The sequence below is a fragment of the Muscardinus avellanarius genome (genome assembly GCF_963383645.1).
Source record: "Muscardinus avellanarius genome assembly, chromosome: 11".
Lineage (NCBI taxonomy): Eukaryota > Metazoa > Chordata > Mammalia > Rodentia > Gliridae > Muscardinus > Muscardinus avellanarius.
In genome coordinates, this window is record NC_137797.1 from 75,264,583 (window position 1) to 75,282,453 (window position 17,871).

At 36.8% G+C, this 17,871-nt stretch overlaps 1 protein-coding gene across 1 annotated transcript in view; it reads left to right on the forward strand.

Annotated features, from left to right (window-relative positions):
- Positions 1 to 17,871, forward strand: part of SCAF11 (SR-related CTD associated factor 11) — a gene marked incomplete at its 3' end in the record, with an annotated part of 74,693 nt that overhangs the window by 20,118 nt on the left and 36,704 nt on the right. Inside the window, exon 3 of the mRNA XM_080706085.1 lies at positions 633 to 790. Coding sequence (XP_080562211.1) covers positions 633 to 790 — 158 coding nt within the window. The remainder of the gene's footprint in view (positions 1 to 632; positions 791 to 17,871) is intronic.

Below are 17,871 nucleotides of genomic sequence, written 5' to 3' on the forward strand. Positions count from 1 at the left end.
CAGATGTGGTGGTGCACCCTTGTAATCACAGCATTCGGGAGGCTGAGACAGGAGGATCGTAGTTCTCAGCCTCATCTACTTAGTGAGGCTCTTGACAAACTCAGTGAGACCCTGTTTCAAAATAAAGAATAAAAATAGGACTGGGGTGTAGTTCGAAGGTTAAATGCCCCTGGGTTGTATCACCAGTGCGACACACACACACACACACACACACACACACACACACACACACAAATAAATAATATCAAATAAAATAAAAAATTTGGAAGAACACAAAAAAATTAAGCTAAATGTTGGGTTGAGTGGGAGATATGTCACTATAGTCTTTTTATAGGTTTTGAACCATTGAATACTATTTATTTTTAAATCAACGTTATTCTTAACTTTCTCATTAAGAAAGTTGGCTAGGGTGTAGTTCATTGGTAGAATATGTTAGGTGCTGGGTTCAATTACTAGCTAAACTCGGTACATATTTACATATGTTAATATGAATGTTGGGGCTATGTTTGTTATTTAAGATCCCACTGATTTGTAGTAGGAGGGCCCTTAGAATATCTAGTCCACCATATTGCCATAAACCTAAGTCATTTGGTTCTAGAGGATATAAAAACACATGTGGTTTTGTTTTACAGGTGGAGAAAACAGAAAGAGTACTGCTACGAGTGATCTGTTATATAGTGAAACAGATAGATGTCCAATATGTCTTAATTGCCTATTAAATAAGGAAGTTGGTTTTCCAGAAAGTTGTAATCATGTCTTCTGTATCACCTGTATTCTTAAATGGGCAGAGGTAAGGCTGAGAATAACTATTAACCATGGTTGATACATTACAGTATTTAATTCCCTAGCATGATTTCATTTCACCTAAAGTATTGGTACTGCCTTTCATAATTTATTTCACAATAAAATGTTTTTCTATATAACTAAAATTCTTAGTATATTTCCTTTTAATTTTCTTTTTTTTTAACTTTAAAGAATTTTAAATTCATACCTTTAAAAAATAAACTTAACCTTACAAGGAAGAACAGATTCAAATATTTTTTCTGACTCATTTTATAATATCTGTTTACTTCTAATAATACCTCTGTCTGCTTTTTGTTTTATAATTTTCAAATAATTTTCACATAGGTCATTTGATTTCCTTCCTTCCTTCCTTCCTTCCTTCCTTCCTTCCTTCCTTCCTTCCTTCCTTCCTTCCTTTCTTTCTTTCTTTCTTTCTTTCTTTCTTTCTTTCTTTCTTTCTTTCTTTCTTTCTTTCTTTCTTTCTTTTCTTTCTCCCCCAGTACTGAGAATGGAACCCAGGGGCATTCTACCACTGAGCTACATCCTGGACTTATTTTTTATTCTTTATTTTGAAACAGTGTCTCACTGAGTTGCAAAGGAACTTACTAAGTAGTTAAGGCTGGCCACAAACAGAAGTCCTCCAGTCTCACCCTCCTGAATGCTGGGATTACAAGCATGTGCCACCATGCCCGGCTGATTTCTTCTTTATATCAGCCTTGTGGAATAACCAGAACAGATGTAATATTTACTTTCCATTTTGCAGCTGAGGAATCTTAGATGTTATGTTCTGTAACTTGGCCAAGATCTCATAGCTTAAGAAGTAGGTGTAAATTTAAGAATTGCATTTTCTAATTCCTGTTTTTAATTCAGTATCAACTAATATTACAGTTTGAGTTAGAGCTTTTACTGAGATTCTTCATAGCATAAAACTGGTTAAGAAAACAGGGCATTTTGGACTTTTGGTACCTTTCTGGCCAAATACTTCAAAGGAAATATTAATTCATTATAAGCCCCATTGTTAAAAATTGTTAAAATATGGTTTGTTTTTCTGAGTCATTGTTTAAAAATTAGTAAAAATAAAAATAGATGTAGCTTAAAAATACTTTTAACAGTAGCTGTATTAAAATTGTTCAGTACCTCTGAGTATATTGGAATTAATTGCAATATACATAATTGCGAATTTTGAAGTTCTGTGTTTTACTTATTTTTTCCTTAATAGTGTGGAAAGGAGAACTGATCAACTGATGGTATACTGACATTCTGGGAGAAGGGAAGAAAAGATATACCAATTGAATTCATAATATACATAGAAATTTAATTTAGACTAAAACCTAAATTAGTCTGCACATATGAGTGTATAATGTTTTACTGGGGATAGAACTCAGGAGTGTTCTACCTCTGAGCTATACCTCCAGCCTTATTTTATTTTTGCTTTGAAACAAATGCTAAGAGCCTCACTAAAGTGCTGAGGGTGGCTTCAAATATGTGATCTCCTCAGCCTCCAAAGTACTGAGATTACAGGTATGAACCACCACACCTGCTTCTAAACTAGTCTTTGACAAGAAAGGACTAGGATAGATGAAAATATATTTTGGGTAAAAAAAAATTTTGACCTTTGCTGAGTTAATATGACTGGTAAATCTCTCTGTATGTTTGCAGGAGCTTTAATTAATGAAATAAGAATACATATTTATTAAGCCAGGCGTGGTGGCACATCCTTGTAATCCCCGCGCTTGGGAGGCTGAGACAGGAGGATCATGCACATTCGAAGCCAGCCTTGGCTGATTTAAAAGACCCTGTTTCCAAATAAAATATAAAATACGTCTGGGAGTGTAGCCTGGAGGTAGAAGGCCCCTGGGTTCCAACCCCAGTACCACCAAAACAAACAAACAAACCCCAAAAAGCCCAAAAAACATTTTTTCTCTGCTAACAACTAAAGGTTTAATCGGTTAAATTTTGTACACTCACTGGGCGTGATGGCGCACGCTTGTAATCCCCACGCTTGGGAGGCAGAGACAGGAGGATCGCGCAGGTTCGAAGCCAGCCGCGTTGGCGTTAAGAGACCCTGTTTCAAAAATATAAAATAGGTCTGGGAGTGTAGCCCGGAGGTAGAAGGGCTTCCAGGAACCCCAGTAACCACCAAAAAAATAAAAATTAAAAAAAAAAAATTTGTATACTTGGTTTACTTTGTGATCTATATATTTGTATGTAGGTATACATTTTATTCTTGTTGTTGTTGTTGTTATTATTATTGTTGTTGTTGTTGTTGTTGTACTGGGGATTAAACCCAGAGGCATTCTACTTTCTTTTTTTAATTTTTATTGGTGCATTATATTCATACATCATATTGGAGTAAAAAACTTGTGTGTACTTACATGTACACATCACTGATTTAACCCCTACCCAATTCCCACCGCATTCCCTCCCCATCCCTCCTTCCCTTGCTTGCCTTAGTGGTTGACTATGATATGTTTAAGTAGGTTGTGTGTTTTAGAGAATTTCCTTCTTCCCCCCTCCCATCCCCTCATTTAGGTTGTCTTGTTTGCTCCTCTATAGAATTTCCTTTTTCATGTAGAGTTCCTCCTATGACCCATTTCTCCTTAGCTTTCACATATTAGGGAAAGCATCTGATTTCTTATTTTTTGTGACTGACTAATTTCACTTAGCATAATGTCCTCCAGTTCCATCCATTTCCCTGAAAATGATGTAATTGAGTTTTTTTTAATGGCTGAGTAAAATTTGACTGTGTACATATCCCACAGTTTTGTAATCCATTCATCTGTTGATGGACATCTTGGCTGGTTCCATAGTTTGGCTATGGTGAATTGTGCAGCTATGAACATAGATACACATGCATTAGTTTGGTAGTTTGGTTTCCTTTCTTTTGGGGAGATACCCAGAAATGGTATTGATGGATCAAATGGTAGATTTGTTCCCATTCTTCTGAGGATTCTCCATACTGTGGTTGCACTAATTTGCAATCCCACCAACAATGTTTTAGAATTCCCAATTCTCCACATCCTCGTCAGCATTTGTTGTTGTTTGTGTTTTGAATGATTGTCATTCTAGTTGGAGTTAGGTGAAATCTCAAATTAGTTTTGATTTGGATCTCTCTGATAGCCAATGATGTTGAGCATTTCTTCATGCATTTATTGGCCATTTGAATTTCTTCTTTCGTGAAGTGACTATTTAGTTCACTTGCCCTTTTTGTTATTGGATGATTTTTTTTTTTTAGTTTTGAGTTTCATGAGTTCTCTGTATATTCGAGATATTAGTCCTGTATCGGAGGGATAGGTGTCAAAAATCTTCTCCCATTCTGTTGGCTCTCGGTTGAGGTTCTTGACAGTTTCCTTTGCTGAACAGCTCTTCAGTTTCATGCAATCCCATGTATTGATTCGCCTTTTAATTTGTTGTGCCTTTGGGGTCTTGTTGAGAAAGTGTTTATCTGTGCCTATGTGTTGCAGTTTTGGACCTTTGCCCTCTTCAAGGAGCTTTAAGGTCTCTGATTTAATTTCCAAGTCTTTGATCCATCTTGAATTGACTCTTGTGCAGGGTGAGAAAGTGGGATTAATTTCCAGTTTTCTGCATATGGTTAACTAGTTTTGCCAACACCATTTATTGAACAGGCTATCTCTTTTCCAGTGTATGTTTTTGACCCCTTTGTCAAAAGTCAATTGGCTGTAAGTGTGTGGACTTGTTTCTGGGCCTTCTATTCTGCTCCATTGGTCTATGTATCTGTTTTTGTGCGAGTACCATGCTATTTTTATTACAATGGCTTTGTAGTATAGTTTAAAGTCAGGTTTTGTGATTCCTCCTTCCTGGTTTTTGTTGCTGAGAACTACTTTGGCTGTTCTTGGCTTTTTGTTAGTCCAAATAAATTTAAGGACTGATTTTTATGAATGTGAGGAATGATCTTGGTAGTTTAATGGGCATTGTGTTGAATCTGTAGATCACTTTTGGGGGGGCTGGCCATTTTAATGATATTTATTCTGCCAATCCATGAACATGGAAGATCTTTCCATCTTATAAGACCTTTGATTTCTTTTTTCGATGTTTTATAATTTTCTTTGTAGAGATCTTTTGGCCTCCTTGGTTAGGTTTATTCCTAAGTATTTTATTTTTTTTGTGGGCGATCCTGAGTGGAAGTGTTTTCTGAATTTCTTTTTCAGTGGATTTATGGTTGGTGTACAGGAATATTCTGATTTTTTAAGACTGATTTTGTATCCAGATACTTTGCTGAATTTGTTGATCAGTTCTATAAGCCTTTTGGTTGAGTTTGTTGGGTTTTCTAAATATAGTATCATGTCATCTGCAAATAGTGAAAGTTTGAGTTCTTCTTTTCCTATTGTACTCCTTTGATTTCCTTTTCTTGCCTTATTGCTCTGGCTAGAGTCTCTAGTACTATATTGAAGAGAAGTGATAATGGACATCCTTATCTCATTCCAGTTTTTAGGGGGAATTCTTCAAGTTTTTCCCCATTTAATATGATGCTGGTGGTGGGCTTATTGTAGATTGGATTTATTATGTTGAGATATGTTCCTTCTATTCCAATACTCTGCAGTGTTTTTATCATAAATGGATATTGGATTTTATCAAATGCTTTATCAGTGTCTATTGACCTGATCATGTGATTTTTGTCTTTGACTCTGTTTATATGATGAATTACATGGATTGATTTTCGTATGTTGAACCAGCCTTGCATCCCTGGGATGAACTCTACCTGGTTATGGCTTATGATTTTCTTTATGTGGTTTCGAATGCATGTTGCTAGTATTTTGTTTAATAGTTTTGCATCTAGGTTCATCAGAGATATAGGCCTGTAGTTTTCCTTCCTTGAACTGTCTTTATTCAGTTTGGGTATTAGTGTGATGTGGTTTCATAGAATGTACTTGGGAGAGTCTCACTTTTTTCTATTTCACAAAATACGTTGAGGAGTATTGGGGTTAGCTCTTCTTTAAGGTTTTATAGAATTCACTTGGAAAACAATCTGGTCTTGGGCTTTTCTTTGATGGTAAGCTGTTTATTGCTGTTTCAATCTCTGGTTGTTATTGGTTGGTTTAAGTGTTCTTTTTGACTCAGTTTAGGAAGGTTGTATTTATCTAGGAAGTTGTCAGTTTCCTCCAGGTTTTCCATTTCATTGGAGTATAGTTTTTCAAAGTAGTTTCTGATAATCCTCTGGATTTCTACACTGTCAGTAGTAATGTCTCTTTTTTCTTCCCTTATCTTCATAATTTGGGTTGATTTTCTCATTTTTAGTTAGCTTGGCTAGTAATTTATCTATCTTGTTAATTTTTTCAAGAAACCAGCTTTTGGTTTTGTTGATTTTTTTGTATTGTTTTTAAATTCTCTATTTAATTAATTTCTGCTTTAATTTTAACAATTTCCTGTCTTCTACTTGCTTTGGGGTTCGATTGTTCTTGCTTTTTAAGGGCTTTGATGTGTGTCATTAGGTTATTTATTTGAAGATTTTGTTTTTCTTATGTGAGCACTCAGTGCTATAAATTTTCCTCTTAATACTGCCTTCAAAGTGTCCCAGAGGTTTTGATATGTTGTATCTTTATTTTCATTTGTTTTGAGAAATTTTTTTAATTCACCTCTTACATCTTCTATGACCCATTCTTCATTCAGAAGTGTGGTGTTCAGTCTCCACATGTTTATGTTGTTTCTCTGGGTCTTCTTATAGTTGATTTCTAGTTTCATTCCATTATGGTCTGAAATGACACAGGGAAGTATGTAACATTTTTTAAATTTGCTAGTGCTCATTTTGTGTCCCAGGATGTGATCTATTTTTGAGAAGGTTCCACGAGCGGCTGAGAAAAATGTTAACTCCGCTGTAGTTGGGTGAAATATTCTAATGTGTCCAACAGGTCCATTTGATTAATGGTGTTCTTTAGTTCTGAGGCATCTTTACTGACCTTTTGTCTGGAAGATTGGTCTAATGTTGTAGGAAGTGTGTTGAAGTCTCCCAGTATTATTGTATTGGGATTTATGTGCGACTTCATGTCACAAAGAGTTTGATTTACGAAAGTAGCTACACCTATGTTTGGGGCATAGATGTTGATTATTATTATTTCCTCTTGCTGGACTATTCCTTTTACCAGTAAAATGTGACCTTTGTCTCTTCTAATAAGTTTGGGTTTGAAGTCTAACTTGTCTGATATCATAGTTGCTACTCCTGCTTGCCTTTGAGTTCCGTTAGCATGGATTACCTTGCTCCAGCCCTTTACCTTGAGTTTGTTCCTATCTTTACTTGTAAGGTGTGTTTCTTGTAAGCAGCAGATGGATGGATTCTGGTTTTTAATCCATTTTGCCACTTGATGTCTTTTTATTGGAGAGTTAGGCCATTTACATTCAGAGTGATTATTGAGGCATGATTTTTAATTCCTAACGTTAAGATTTTATTTCTGGGTTTTTTTTTTTTTTTTTTTTTTTTTTTTTTTTTTTGGTGGTACTGGGGTTCCTGGAAGCCCTTCTACCTCCGGGCTACACTCCCAGACCTATTTTATATTTTTGAAACAGGGTCTCTTACGCCAGTGCGGCTGGCCTCGAACCTGCGCGATCCTCCTGTCTCCGCCTCCCAAGCGCGGGGATTACAAGCGTGCGCCACCACGCCCGGCACATTTATTTCTGTTTGAAATACTGTTTATTCTTCTTTGCTTAGTTGTCTGCTGGATGGAAAATCTGTTTCTCTGGTTCTGGTTTGTATTACCTATTTCTTCTTTGTAGTTAATCTCCTTGAGTATTTTCTTAGTGCTGCTTTTGAAGGCATAAATTCCTTCAGTTTCTGTTTGTCTTGGAAGCTTCTTATTTCCCCATCTAATTTGATAGATAGTTTTGCTGGGTAGAAACTTTTTGGCTGGAAATTGTTTTCCTTCAGAGTTTGGAATATGTTATTCCAAGCCCTTCTGGCTTTCATGACTTGGTTTGGGAAGTCTGGAGTGATTCTAATTGGTTTGCCTCTGAATGTCACTTGGCCTTTTGTTTTTGTTGCCTTTAAGATTCTCTCCTTGCCTTCCACATTGGTCATTTTGACAATTATGTGGCAAGGGGAACCTCTTCTCCGATCCTGTCTAACGGGAGTTCTGTAAGTTTCCTGGACCTGTGTATTGACCTCTTGCTCTTATGTTTGGAAAATTTTCTGCTATTACTTCCTTGAAGAGATTTTTGATTCCTTTGATTTCACCTTCTTTTCCCTCCTCTATTCTGATTATTCTTAAATTAGCTCTCTTAAAATGGGCCCATATTTCTTCAATGTCAGATTCCTGCTGTCGGGTTTTTTTTTTTCTAAATTATAAACTATGCGTTTATTTTTGGAGTGTTCCTCTTCTAGGAGCAAGAATCTATTCTCCATGTGGTCTAAGTGATTGTTTATAGTTTGCATTGATGCCTTTTCTTCAATGATTGCATCCTTTATGTCTTTTAAACTGTCTCTAAATTCTTTTTGAAGGTCCTGTATTATTTCTACAGTATATTTCTGATTTGATCTTCTGGAGATCTCTGAATTTCTGTGTTATCTGGTTCTGATATTGTGGCGTTGTGGGCATTCATTGCTCCATTGTTATTCCTCCTTCCCAAGATTTCAGAATTTTTTGGCTTCTCTGGGTTCTTTCCTGGGTCACTACAACTTCACTTAGGGTGCTCTGGATCTTGAGTCTGTGGTAATCTCAGTCACCACTACTCCTTTACTGGGTTGTATCGCAATGTCTCAGACCCAGGTAGTTAATTGAGGCTGTGTGAGACCATGGGGGGTACCAGGGTGGGTGTTTTCCCATGGGGAGCTGCGACTAGGGTGTGGTATGTATGCTATTGCTATTTTTTCACTGCGTTGGACTGCAAAATCTCAGACCCAGGGATATTATCAAAGCTGCGCAAGTACCTGGGAGTACAGTACTGGGATTTCTCTTCTAGGGGCCGCAATATCGCTTACGGTTATTGAGTGCGCTGATCTGGAGCTGTTGTAGGCTCGGTGAACTCTGCCGCCTCTGGCAATATAGCGCTGCCGCCACGTCCTTGGCAGGCGTGAGGGTGGTGTATTTCTTTTCTGGTTTTGAGCTCCATTCTGAGTCCCTGGAGGGCGAGATGAGCTTGGCCACTGTGAGTTTTAGAAGTTCTTTGCGCTTAACAAAGTGCGGAATTAATCCGAATGATCTGCAGGTGCTCACTTCAGCTCCTTGTTTACCTTTCTTCTCTGGAGCCTGGTGGGTTGTTGAGTGCACTGATCTGGAGTTGTCGCAGGCGCGGTGAACTTGCTGCTGCTGCTGGCAATATTGCACTGCTGCTGTGCCCTTAGCCATGAGGCAGGCGTATTTCTTTTCTGGTTTTGAGCTCCGTTTTGAGTCCCTTTCTTTTCTGGAGCCTGGTGCTGCGAGGCAAGATGGCGCCGGCGTTGCTCCGCCACCGCAATGCGGACTGGTTTCTTTTTTGGTCTCTATTTGTTCTAGTCTTCTTTGTCTCTGTCCCTTGTATTTACAGTTTTTATTTCTCTGCCAATGGTGTTTTCTGGCTATGATAAGCGTTGATTTTTGTGGCAGTAGAGATCGAGTGTTAGCAGGACTTGTAAACACTGCTTTTCTCTTCGCCATCTTCAGCGTTCTACTTTTGAGGTACTTCCGCAGCCTGATTTTTATTTATTTGGAAACAGAGTCTCACTAGGTTCATGAGTCTCTACTACCTAGCACCTGTGATTCTCTTGTCTTAGCCTCCCTAGTGCAGGGATTACAGGTGCCAGCACACCTGGCTGATTAACTTTTTTTTGTGTGTGTGATACTTGGGGGTGGAACCCATAGGCTTTCTACCTCCGGGCTATACTCCCATACCCATTTTATATTTTATTTGGAAACAAGGTCTCACTAAGTTGTTGAGCACCTCACTAAGCAGCTGAGGCTGGTGTGATCCTCCTGTCTCAGCTTTCCAAGTGCAGGGATTACAAGTATGTGCCACATGCCTGGCTTGATTAACTTTTTTAAAAAAAGGAGTTTTCTGCCGGGCGTGGTAGCGCACGCTTGTAATCCCCGCGCTTGGGAGGCTGAGACAGGAGGATCACACAGGTTTGAAGCCAGCCTCAGCTACTTAGTGAGGCTCTCAGCAACTTAGTGAGACCCTATTTCCAAATAAAATATAAAATAGGTCTGCGAGTATAGCCCGGAAGTAGAAAGCCTCTGGGTTCCACCCCCAGTACCACCAAAAAAAAAAATAAATAAAAAAAAAAGGAGTTTTCTTAGACTGAGTGTAGTTGTACACAGTTGTCATCTCAGTACTTGGGAATCTTAGAAAGGAGGATTGCAGGTTTGAGGCAGCCTCACCTACTTAGGCCCTCTGCAACTTAATGAGACCCTGTTTAAAAGTAAAGAATAAAGAATATTTCTGGGGATATAACTCAGAGGTAGAATGCCCCTAGATTCAATCCCCAGTACTACAAAAAAAAAAAAAAAGAAAAAAAAAGAATTTTTCTTACAGTGGTTTTCACGGTTGTAATCTGTGCTCAAAGAATTGAGAATTCAAACAACCCAATCCTGAGTATGCGTTTTTCTTTAAGAAAATTAGAATTTATAGATGTGGGTCTCCATCCTTCTTCACTACACCAAGCGTATCTTTCAACACAATCCTAACCTCTACCATGATATACACATTATTGGTTTCTCTAGGGTATGTATTGAGAAGTGAAATAGCTAGGTTGTGGACTGTGCATATATTCAGCTCTATTAGATAGTGGTAAACTTGATTATTTTAAACTCTTATATTTTTAAGAAAAAAATACTTGATTATATACTTAGTGTTTCAGACAGCATCTTTTTTTTCCTATGATACTTTTCTTGTTTCATGTTTTTTTTTAGTATACACTATTGATTTGAAATTGCTTTTTTATTTTTATTTTATTTTTAATTTTTTTAATTTTCTTTTTTTTTTTTTTTTTTTTTTTTGGTGGTACTGGGGTTCCTGGAAACCCTTCTACCTCCAGGCTACACTCCCAGACCTATTTTATTTTTGGAAACAGGGTCTCTTAAGCCAGAGCAGCTGGCTTCAATCCTCCTGTCTCCTCCTCCTGTCTCCACCTCCCAAGCACTGGGATTACAAGAGTGCGCCCCCATGCCAGGCAAAATTGCTTTTTTAAAGCCAGTACTTGAGCTGGGCATGCATACGATTGTAATCACAATATTTGGGAGGCTGAGACAGGAGGATCCAGGTTCCCAGAGAGCTTCAGCTACTCAGTGAGGCCCTTTGCAACTCATTAAGATCCTGTTTCAAAATAAAGAATAAAAAATAGGCCTGGGGGTGTAGCTTGGAGTTAGGATGCCCCTGGGTTTTATCCCCAGTATCACACAAAAAACAAACAAACAAACAAATAAAAATAAAGCCAGTACGTGGCTGGTCATGGTGGCGCTTATCTGTAACCTAGGTACTTAGGATGCTGAGACAGGAGGATCACAGGTTAAGGAAAGCTGCAACAACTTAGTGGACTTTTAGAAACCTAGTGTGACCCTGTTTCAAAAAATAAAAAGGGCCGGGCATGGTGGTGCACGCTTAATCCCAGCATTTTGGAGGCTGAGACCAGAGGATCACAGTTCGGAGACAGCCTCAACTACTTAGGCCCTTCACAACTCAGTGATATCCTGTTTTGGGGGAGGGGGATCTATTTATTCATTTATTTATTTTATTTATTTTATTTTATTTGGTGGTACTGTGGTTCCTAGAAGCCCTTCTACCTCCGGGCTACACTCCAAGACCTATTTTTACATTTTTATTTGGAAACAGGTTCTCCTAAGCCAGCGCGCGCGGCTGGCTTCCAACCTGCGCGATCCTCCTCTCTCTGCCTCCCAAGCGCGGGGATTACAAGCGTGCGCCACCACGCCCGGCTCCTGTCTTAGCCTCCTAAATACTGGAATGATAAGCATCTATCACCATGACCAGCTCCTAAAATTTTATTAGTCATTCAGTTAGGAATTTATTTTACCTATACTATGAGCAAAACCAGAATCTAAACCTACTGAGACTCTTAAACTTAAATAAATATAACCTTGGTTAAGTTTGCACATTTTAAGTAGATACTTAAAAAGTTGAAGGTTAGAAAAGTCTGACATATGGACAGTAGTAGTGACAGCTGATCATAATTATGATCCTCTACAGACAGGGAAATCTCCATTTTTACCCCCCCCCCCCAAAAAAAAAGATAGGTTTTATGATTTGGTATAGTTGCCAAGAGGTGGTTAAAAATTTGGTCTTAAAAGGGTTAAGAGTTGAAAACTAGAAATGTTACATTTTTAAAGTATGTTCTTATTGTAGTTTTTTTGGAGGAGGTGCTGGAGATTGAACTCAGAGCCTCACATTTATATGTTAAGGTCTGCCACTGAGCTGCACCCCCAGCTCTACTAAGTATATTACAAGGGTATGCAGTACATGTGATTATGATGTTCTTGATGTCTTCTGAGGTTCTTTTTCTTCCTTTTAGGTAGCATTAAAATATTTCCCTCTTAAGTATTATTATCTTCAAATGTGATTAGTTTTCCCACTATATGAAGTTTATCTTCCCTAGGCTTATTTATCTCAGTCCTCCATTTCATATCAAATGCTGACAGCTTCAGTTTGAGAAAGTTGAGGTTAATGAAATCAAAGTTGGACAGTTGACAAAGGCATGCTTTCTCTCATGAGACTAGAAATGAAGAGTCTTACCAAGGTGACATTCAGTTCTTGAAGAAGTCAAACAGCAATGTTGAGTACAGACAGGTGAGGAATATATTTTTGAATTAATAATAAATGACAAAAAATCAGTATATTATTAGATGACTTATATTTTGACCATAAATAAGTTTTATATACAAGTGTTCCTTTATGCAGTGGATGGAAATTTGTATATCTTTCTGGTGGTTAAATTACTTTTTAATAATCAGAACAACTTTATTGGCTGGGTATTTTTATTTTTTTTCCAAATTTTAGTTTTTTAAAAAAACTGAACTTACCTAAATCTCTCTTACTGTACTTCTGTGGAACAATACGTGTATATTTGGAGTACCACCTATATTACTAATTTATAATTGATAAGGTATTATTAAATACGTTATTGTATTTAATTATATTAGATTTGTGCAGTAGGTGATTAGGGATTTCTGTCTTCATCTTTAAAGTGGATTAGAGCTGGGCATGGTGGTACACATCTGTAATCCCAGTACTTGGGAGGTAAAGACAGGATTGCAGGTTAGAAAATAGCCTCAGCACATTAGCTCTGATCAACTTGGTGAGACTCTGTTTTCAAATAAAAGACAAAGGAGGTAGCTTGGAGGTAGAATGCCCATGGGTTCAATCCCCAGTGTGCCTGTCTGTCTGTCTCTTGAATGTACGTGTGCACATGTACAGACACACACACTACAGTGATTAGGGAGGTTGCTAGTTTCGAGTCCTATAGAACTTGAACTTAGGGTTAATTCTGTTAACATTCTCTGCTGTTTTTAGCCAGTAAATTAATCCTTTAGAATATTCTTTGGTAGGGCAAAGAATTTATTTTATGCTCATTGTGAAATCTTTTTTTAATTGGTGCATTATATTCATACATCATATTGGGGTAAAAAACTTGTATTTACATGTACACATCACTGATTTAACCTCTACCCAATTCCCACTCCATTCCCTCCCCATCCCTCCCTCCCTTGCTTGGCTTAGTGGTTGACTTCCATATGTTTAAGTACATTGTGTGTTTTAGAGATTTTCCTTCTTCCCCCCTCCCTCCTTCCTCCTCCTTTAGGTTGTCTTGTTTACTCCTCTATAGGATTTCCTTTTTCATCTTATACTCATTTACAATCAGTGTGAACACTCATTACCTAAAGAGTATGTGTGAAGGTTTTCATGTAATCCTTTATTCTTCAGTCAGGTAAATTAATGTGTAATTTTGTGTAGAATAGTTTTAATCTCAGAATATGTAAGATGACTTAACACAGGTAGTTTACTGAGTTTTCTGTCTTAATACTAGGGGAAAAAGCTTAACTATTAAATGTCAGAAGAAATTAAGATTAAATGTAATTCTACCCAGGTAAAATGTATCTTCGTGACCATGAAAGGTTTTCATTTGAGTAGTTAGATAAAATGCACTTAGTGTTACTTTACCAGTTAAAGCCATTTGTCTTTTAGGAATATACTTCTGAAAGCTAGTATAATGAGCCATAGTTTCACCAATATGGTCTGACAAGGGCTAACTTGAAAGAAAGTTTTTAAGTGTGTAGGCTTAGATAACAGGTGTGCACTTCATGGGGCCTGAGTAGGTGTTTTGAAACCATTAATGAGAAAGGTCCTGGTGAACAATTTTAAAATAACTATCAACTTTTAATAATATACATTCCCAAATCTTTATATGATTTTGAACTGCAATTTTGTGTCATATACTTTGTTAGTAGAAAGATAGTACGAGTGATTTTCTTAAACAGGAACACCTATCTAGAAGTGTAGGTACTGAGATATAGTCTTTAAGCACTTTAACACTTGCTTCTCTCTCTCTAGGAGGGGCTATCTATAGGCAGCCTATGTGATTGAGGATAGAGCAGCAGCAGGAAGCAAGAAATATTAGAAATCAAGAATCCTGAATTCTCAAATAAGGAAGGTTTCCTGTTCTTACATTTAAATATGGGTTTGTCTGTGCTGGGAATTTACAACGCTTCAGAACACTAGGGTATGTTTTATGAAATCATTAGGAAGATTATTTTTACTATCAAAATTGTCTCCTTAACTGATATAACCTGAGTACAGAGCATTCACAGTAAAACGTGTGCTCTATTTATTACTACATGTTACACTGTAAAGCAGTGAGCACATTCTGTTAATTTTGTAGCCATATCATAGTCAAATGGTGTTTTTAAACTTTGATTATGAAACATCAGAAATTTTAAAATTGAAAGTCTTACTAATTTACACAGGTGAATAATTGTTTCATATAGGAAATCAATGATGAATTATTGAGATTTATTTTAAGTACATGAAATTTTTTGTTAATTTTAAACATTGACATTTAAAACCTGTTTAGAATTTAACCAGCCATTTGAATGAGACAAACATTAATTTGAAAGGTAAAAATGTCTCTAGGATTTTCTGAAATATTTTTTTATCTGCTGCATGTAAGGATGAAGTTCCCTTAGGAATTAGGCTAATCGAAGCCATTTTTAAAAATCTAAAATTTTTCTGTTAAAGCTATATATTATGTGATATATAATTTGATGCTTTGGTACCTATTAATGAGCGTTGGTGTGTGAAAGTATTTTACAGTTTTCTAAGTCTGCACTTAGAAAAACAAAGATCTACTTAATTTTTTAAAATGTGTTTTGATTTTTTTCATTAAGTTCTTTAGTTGCTCTTAATTTATAGATGTATGCCATGCAGACTTAATGTAGCATAACTGAATTTCTTTTTTATTTCCTCTCTGAAACACTTGCTACACTCTTGTAAGATGAGAGATGGATAGCATTGTTTTTTTAGCTATAGGAAAGATATTTTGTTTGCCATTGGTGGCTTGTTTTCTAATCTTATGCTTTTCTTTACCTGGGGAAATTTTAAGAAATGTTTCAGTTAATTGAACCTAAGCCATACTGATTACCTTATTTTCTAGTGTTAATGAAATTATCTTTAGAAAATTTAAGTATATTTAGATTATGATAGTAGTAGATTTCTGACTGCTACTACCTTTTTTCCTGTTTTTTTTTTTTTGTTGTTTTTATAATAGCATTGGAACCTTTTCTTCAAATGAGACAGATGTAAAGCAGTTATGCTTAAGAAAAAAAAATGAAAATCCTATTGAGGAACCAAATATTTGAAACAAATCAAAATGGGATGTCTCATTAAAACTGTCATATTGAAAATTATAAACGAAAAACTGCTATTTAGTTGATGTCAACAGGAAGTTTAATTAAAAATAGAGATTCTAAACTGGGCGTAGTGGCACATGACTGTAATCCTAATACTTGGGAGGATCACAGGTTCACAGCCAGCCTCAGTTACTTGGTGAGGCCCTCTATAACTTAGTGAGACCTTGTTTCAAAATAAAGAATAAAAAATAGGGCTGGGGGTGTATCTCGGATATAAAATGCCTTTGGGTTCAATCCCTAATCCCTAATCCCTAGCAACACACACACATACACACACACACACACACACACACACACACACACACACACGGAAAGAGATTGCATAATAATTTCAGTCATTGAATGATTTAATACATGATATAGAGTAAATATCTTGAATACAGAGGCTTTCTTTGTTTTTTTGTGTGTGTGTGTCATAAATTGAAGCTCCTAGGATAAAATAATTTTTATGTAGGAAGTTTGCACATTCCAGTAAGAAATAATAGAGAACTCGTGTCTCTCATTTATATATATGTCATATTACAAGTTGACTTTTTGTTAACCAAGGTTTTTGTTAGTTTATTAAGCTGGTTTATGTTTATAAGACCTTATATAATAATGTTTGCCACACATTCTACTAAGAATTGTTAATTCTGTTAATTCCCATAAAAACCATTGAGATAAGTTTTGTTATTCCCATTTTCACAAATGAAGTGTTTGAGGCACAGAGAGGCTGTGTAATTTGCATAAGTTTACACAAAAGGCTCCACACATTATTTTATTTTATTTAATTTTTAATTTTTTTAGGTTTTTTTTGTTTGTGGTACTGGGAATGGAACCCAGAGGCTTTCTACCTCCAGGCTATACTTTCAGACCTATTTTATATTTTATTTGGAAACATGGTCTCACTAAGTTGCTGAGAGCCTCACTATGTAGCTGAGGCTGGCTTTGAACCTGTGTGATCCTTCTGTCTCAGCCTCCCAAGCGCAGGGATTACAAGCGTGTGTCACCATGCCCAGCTACATGTTAATTTTAAACATTGAAAAAAACATTGACAGAAGCATTTTTCTTTATTACTGTTCAGTATTTTTATGAATATTTACCTAAATTTACTTTTGTAATAGAAATATTTTTATGTTCTGGTTAAAATGGGAAGCACTTAAAGGATTTTACTTTTAAATAATCTTAAATTGTAAATGTAAAAATATAACTAAGACATTTCACATATGGTAATTGATAAACAACAATTACATTATTATATGGTTGAGTTCTTGAACTAAGATTACTATTTGTAATGCATTATTATAAAGATATAATAATGTGTGTTGCTACATATAGCAAAGTTTCTTAAGATCGAGTTTTATGTAGAAAAGTAATAACATCCTAAATCTATAGTATTTGGAGGCAAGCTGAGCTGGATTCAGTGGTGAAGCATTTTCCTATCAAAACCTATTTAACAGCTGGGCGTGATGGCTCACTCTTGTAATCCCAGCATTGAGGAGGCTAATAATGTAGGATCTGGTTCGTGGACAGCCTCAGCTACTTAGGGAGGCCCTTTGCAACTCAGTGATACTCTGTTTTTTTTTTTTTTTTTTTTTTTTTTTTGTGGTACTGGGGTTCCTGGAAACCCTTCTACCTCCGGGCTACACTGCCAGGCCTATTTTACACTTTGTATTTGGAAACAGGGTCTCTTAGGGCTGGCTTCAAACCTACAGGATCCTCCTGTCTCCGCCTCCCAAGCGCAGGGATTACAAGCGTGTGCCACCATGCCCGGCTAGTGATACTCTTTTAAAAAATAAAAAGAGCCGGGCTTGGTGGCACATGCTTGTAATCCCAGCATTCAGGAGGCTGAAACTGGAGAATCGTGCTTCACAGACAGCCTCAGCTACTTAGTGAGGCCCTCTGCAACTTAGACCCTGTTTCAAAATAAAGAATAAAAAATAGGGCAGGGGGTGTAGCTCTGAGGTCAATGCCCCTGGGTTCCACCCCCAAACTCGCAAATAAATAAATAAATAAATAAATAAATAAATAAATAAATAAATATGATAGACAGACAGACAAACTTGCCGGGCATGGTGGTGCACTCTTGCAATCCCAGTATTTGGGAGGTGGAGACCAGAGGATCGCAGTTTGCGGACAGCCTCAGCTACTTCGTGAGGCACCCTGCAACTTAGTGAGGCCCTGTTTCAAAATAAAGAATAAAAAATAGGGCAGGGGGTATAGCTCTGAGGTCAAATGCCCCTGGGTTCCATCCTTAGACCCTAAAAAAAAT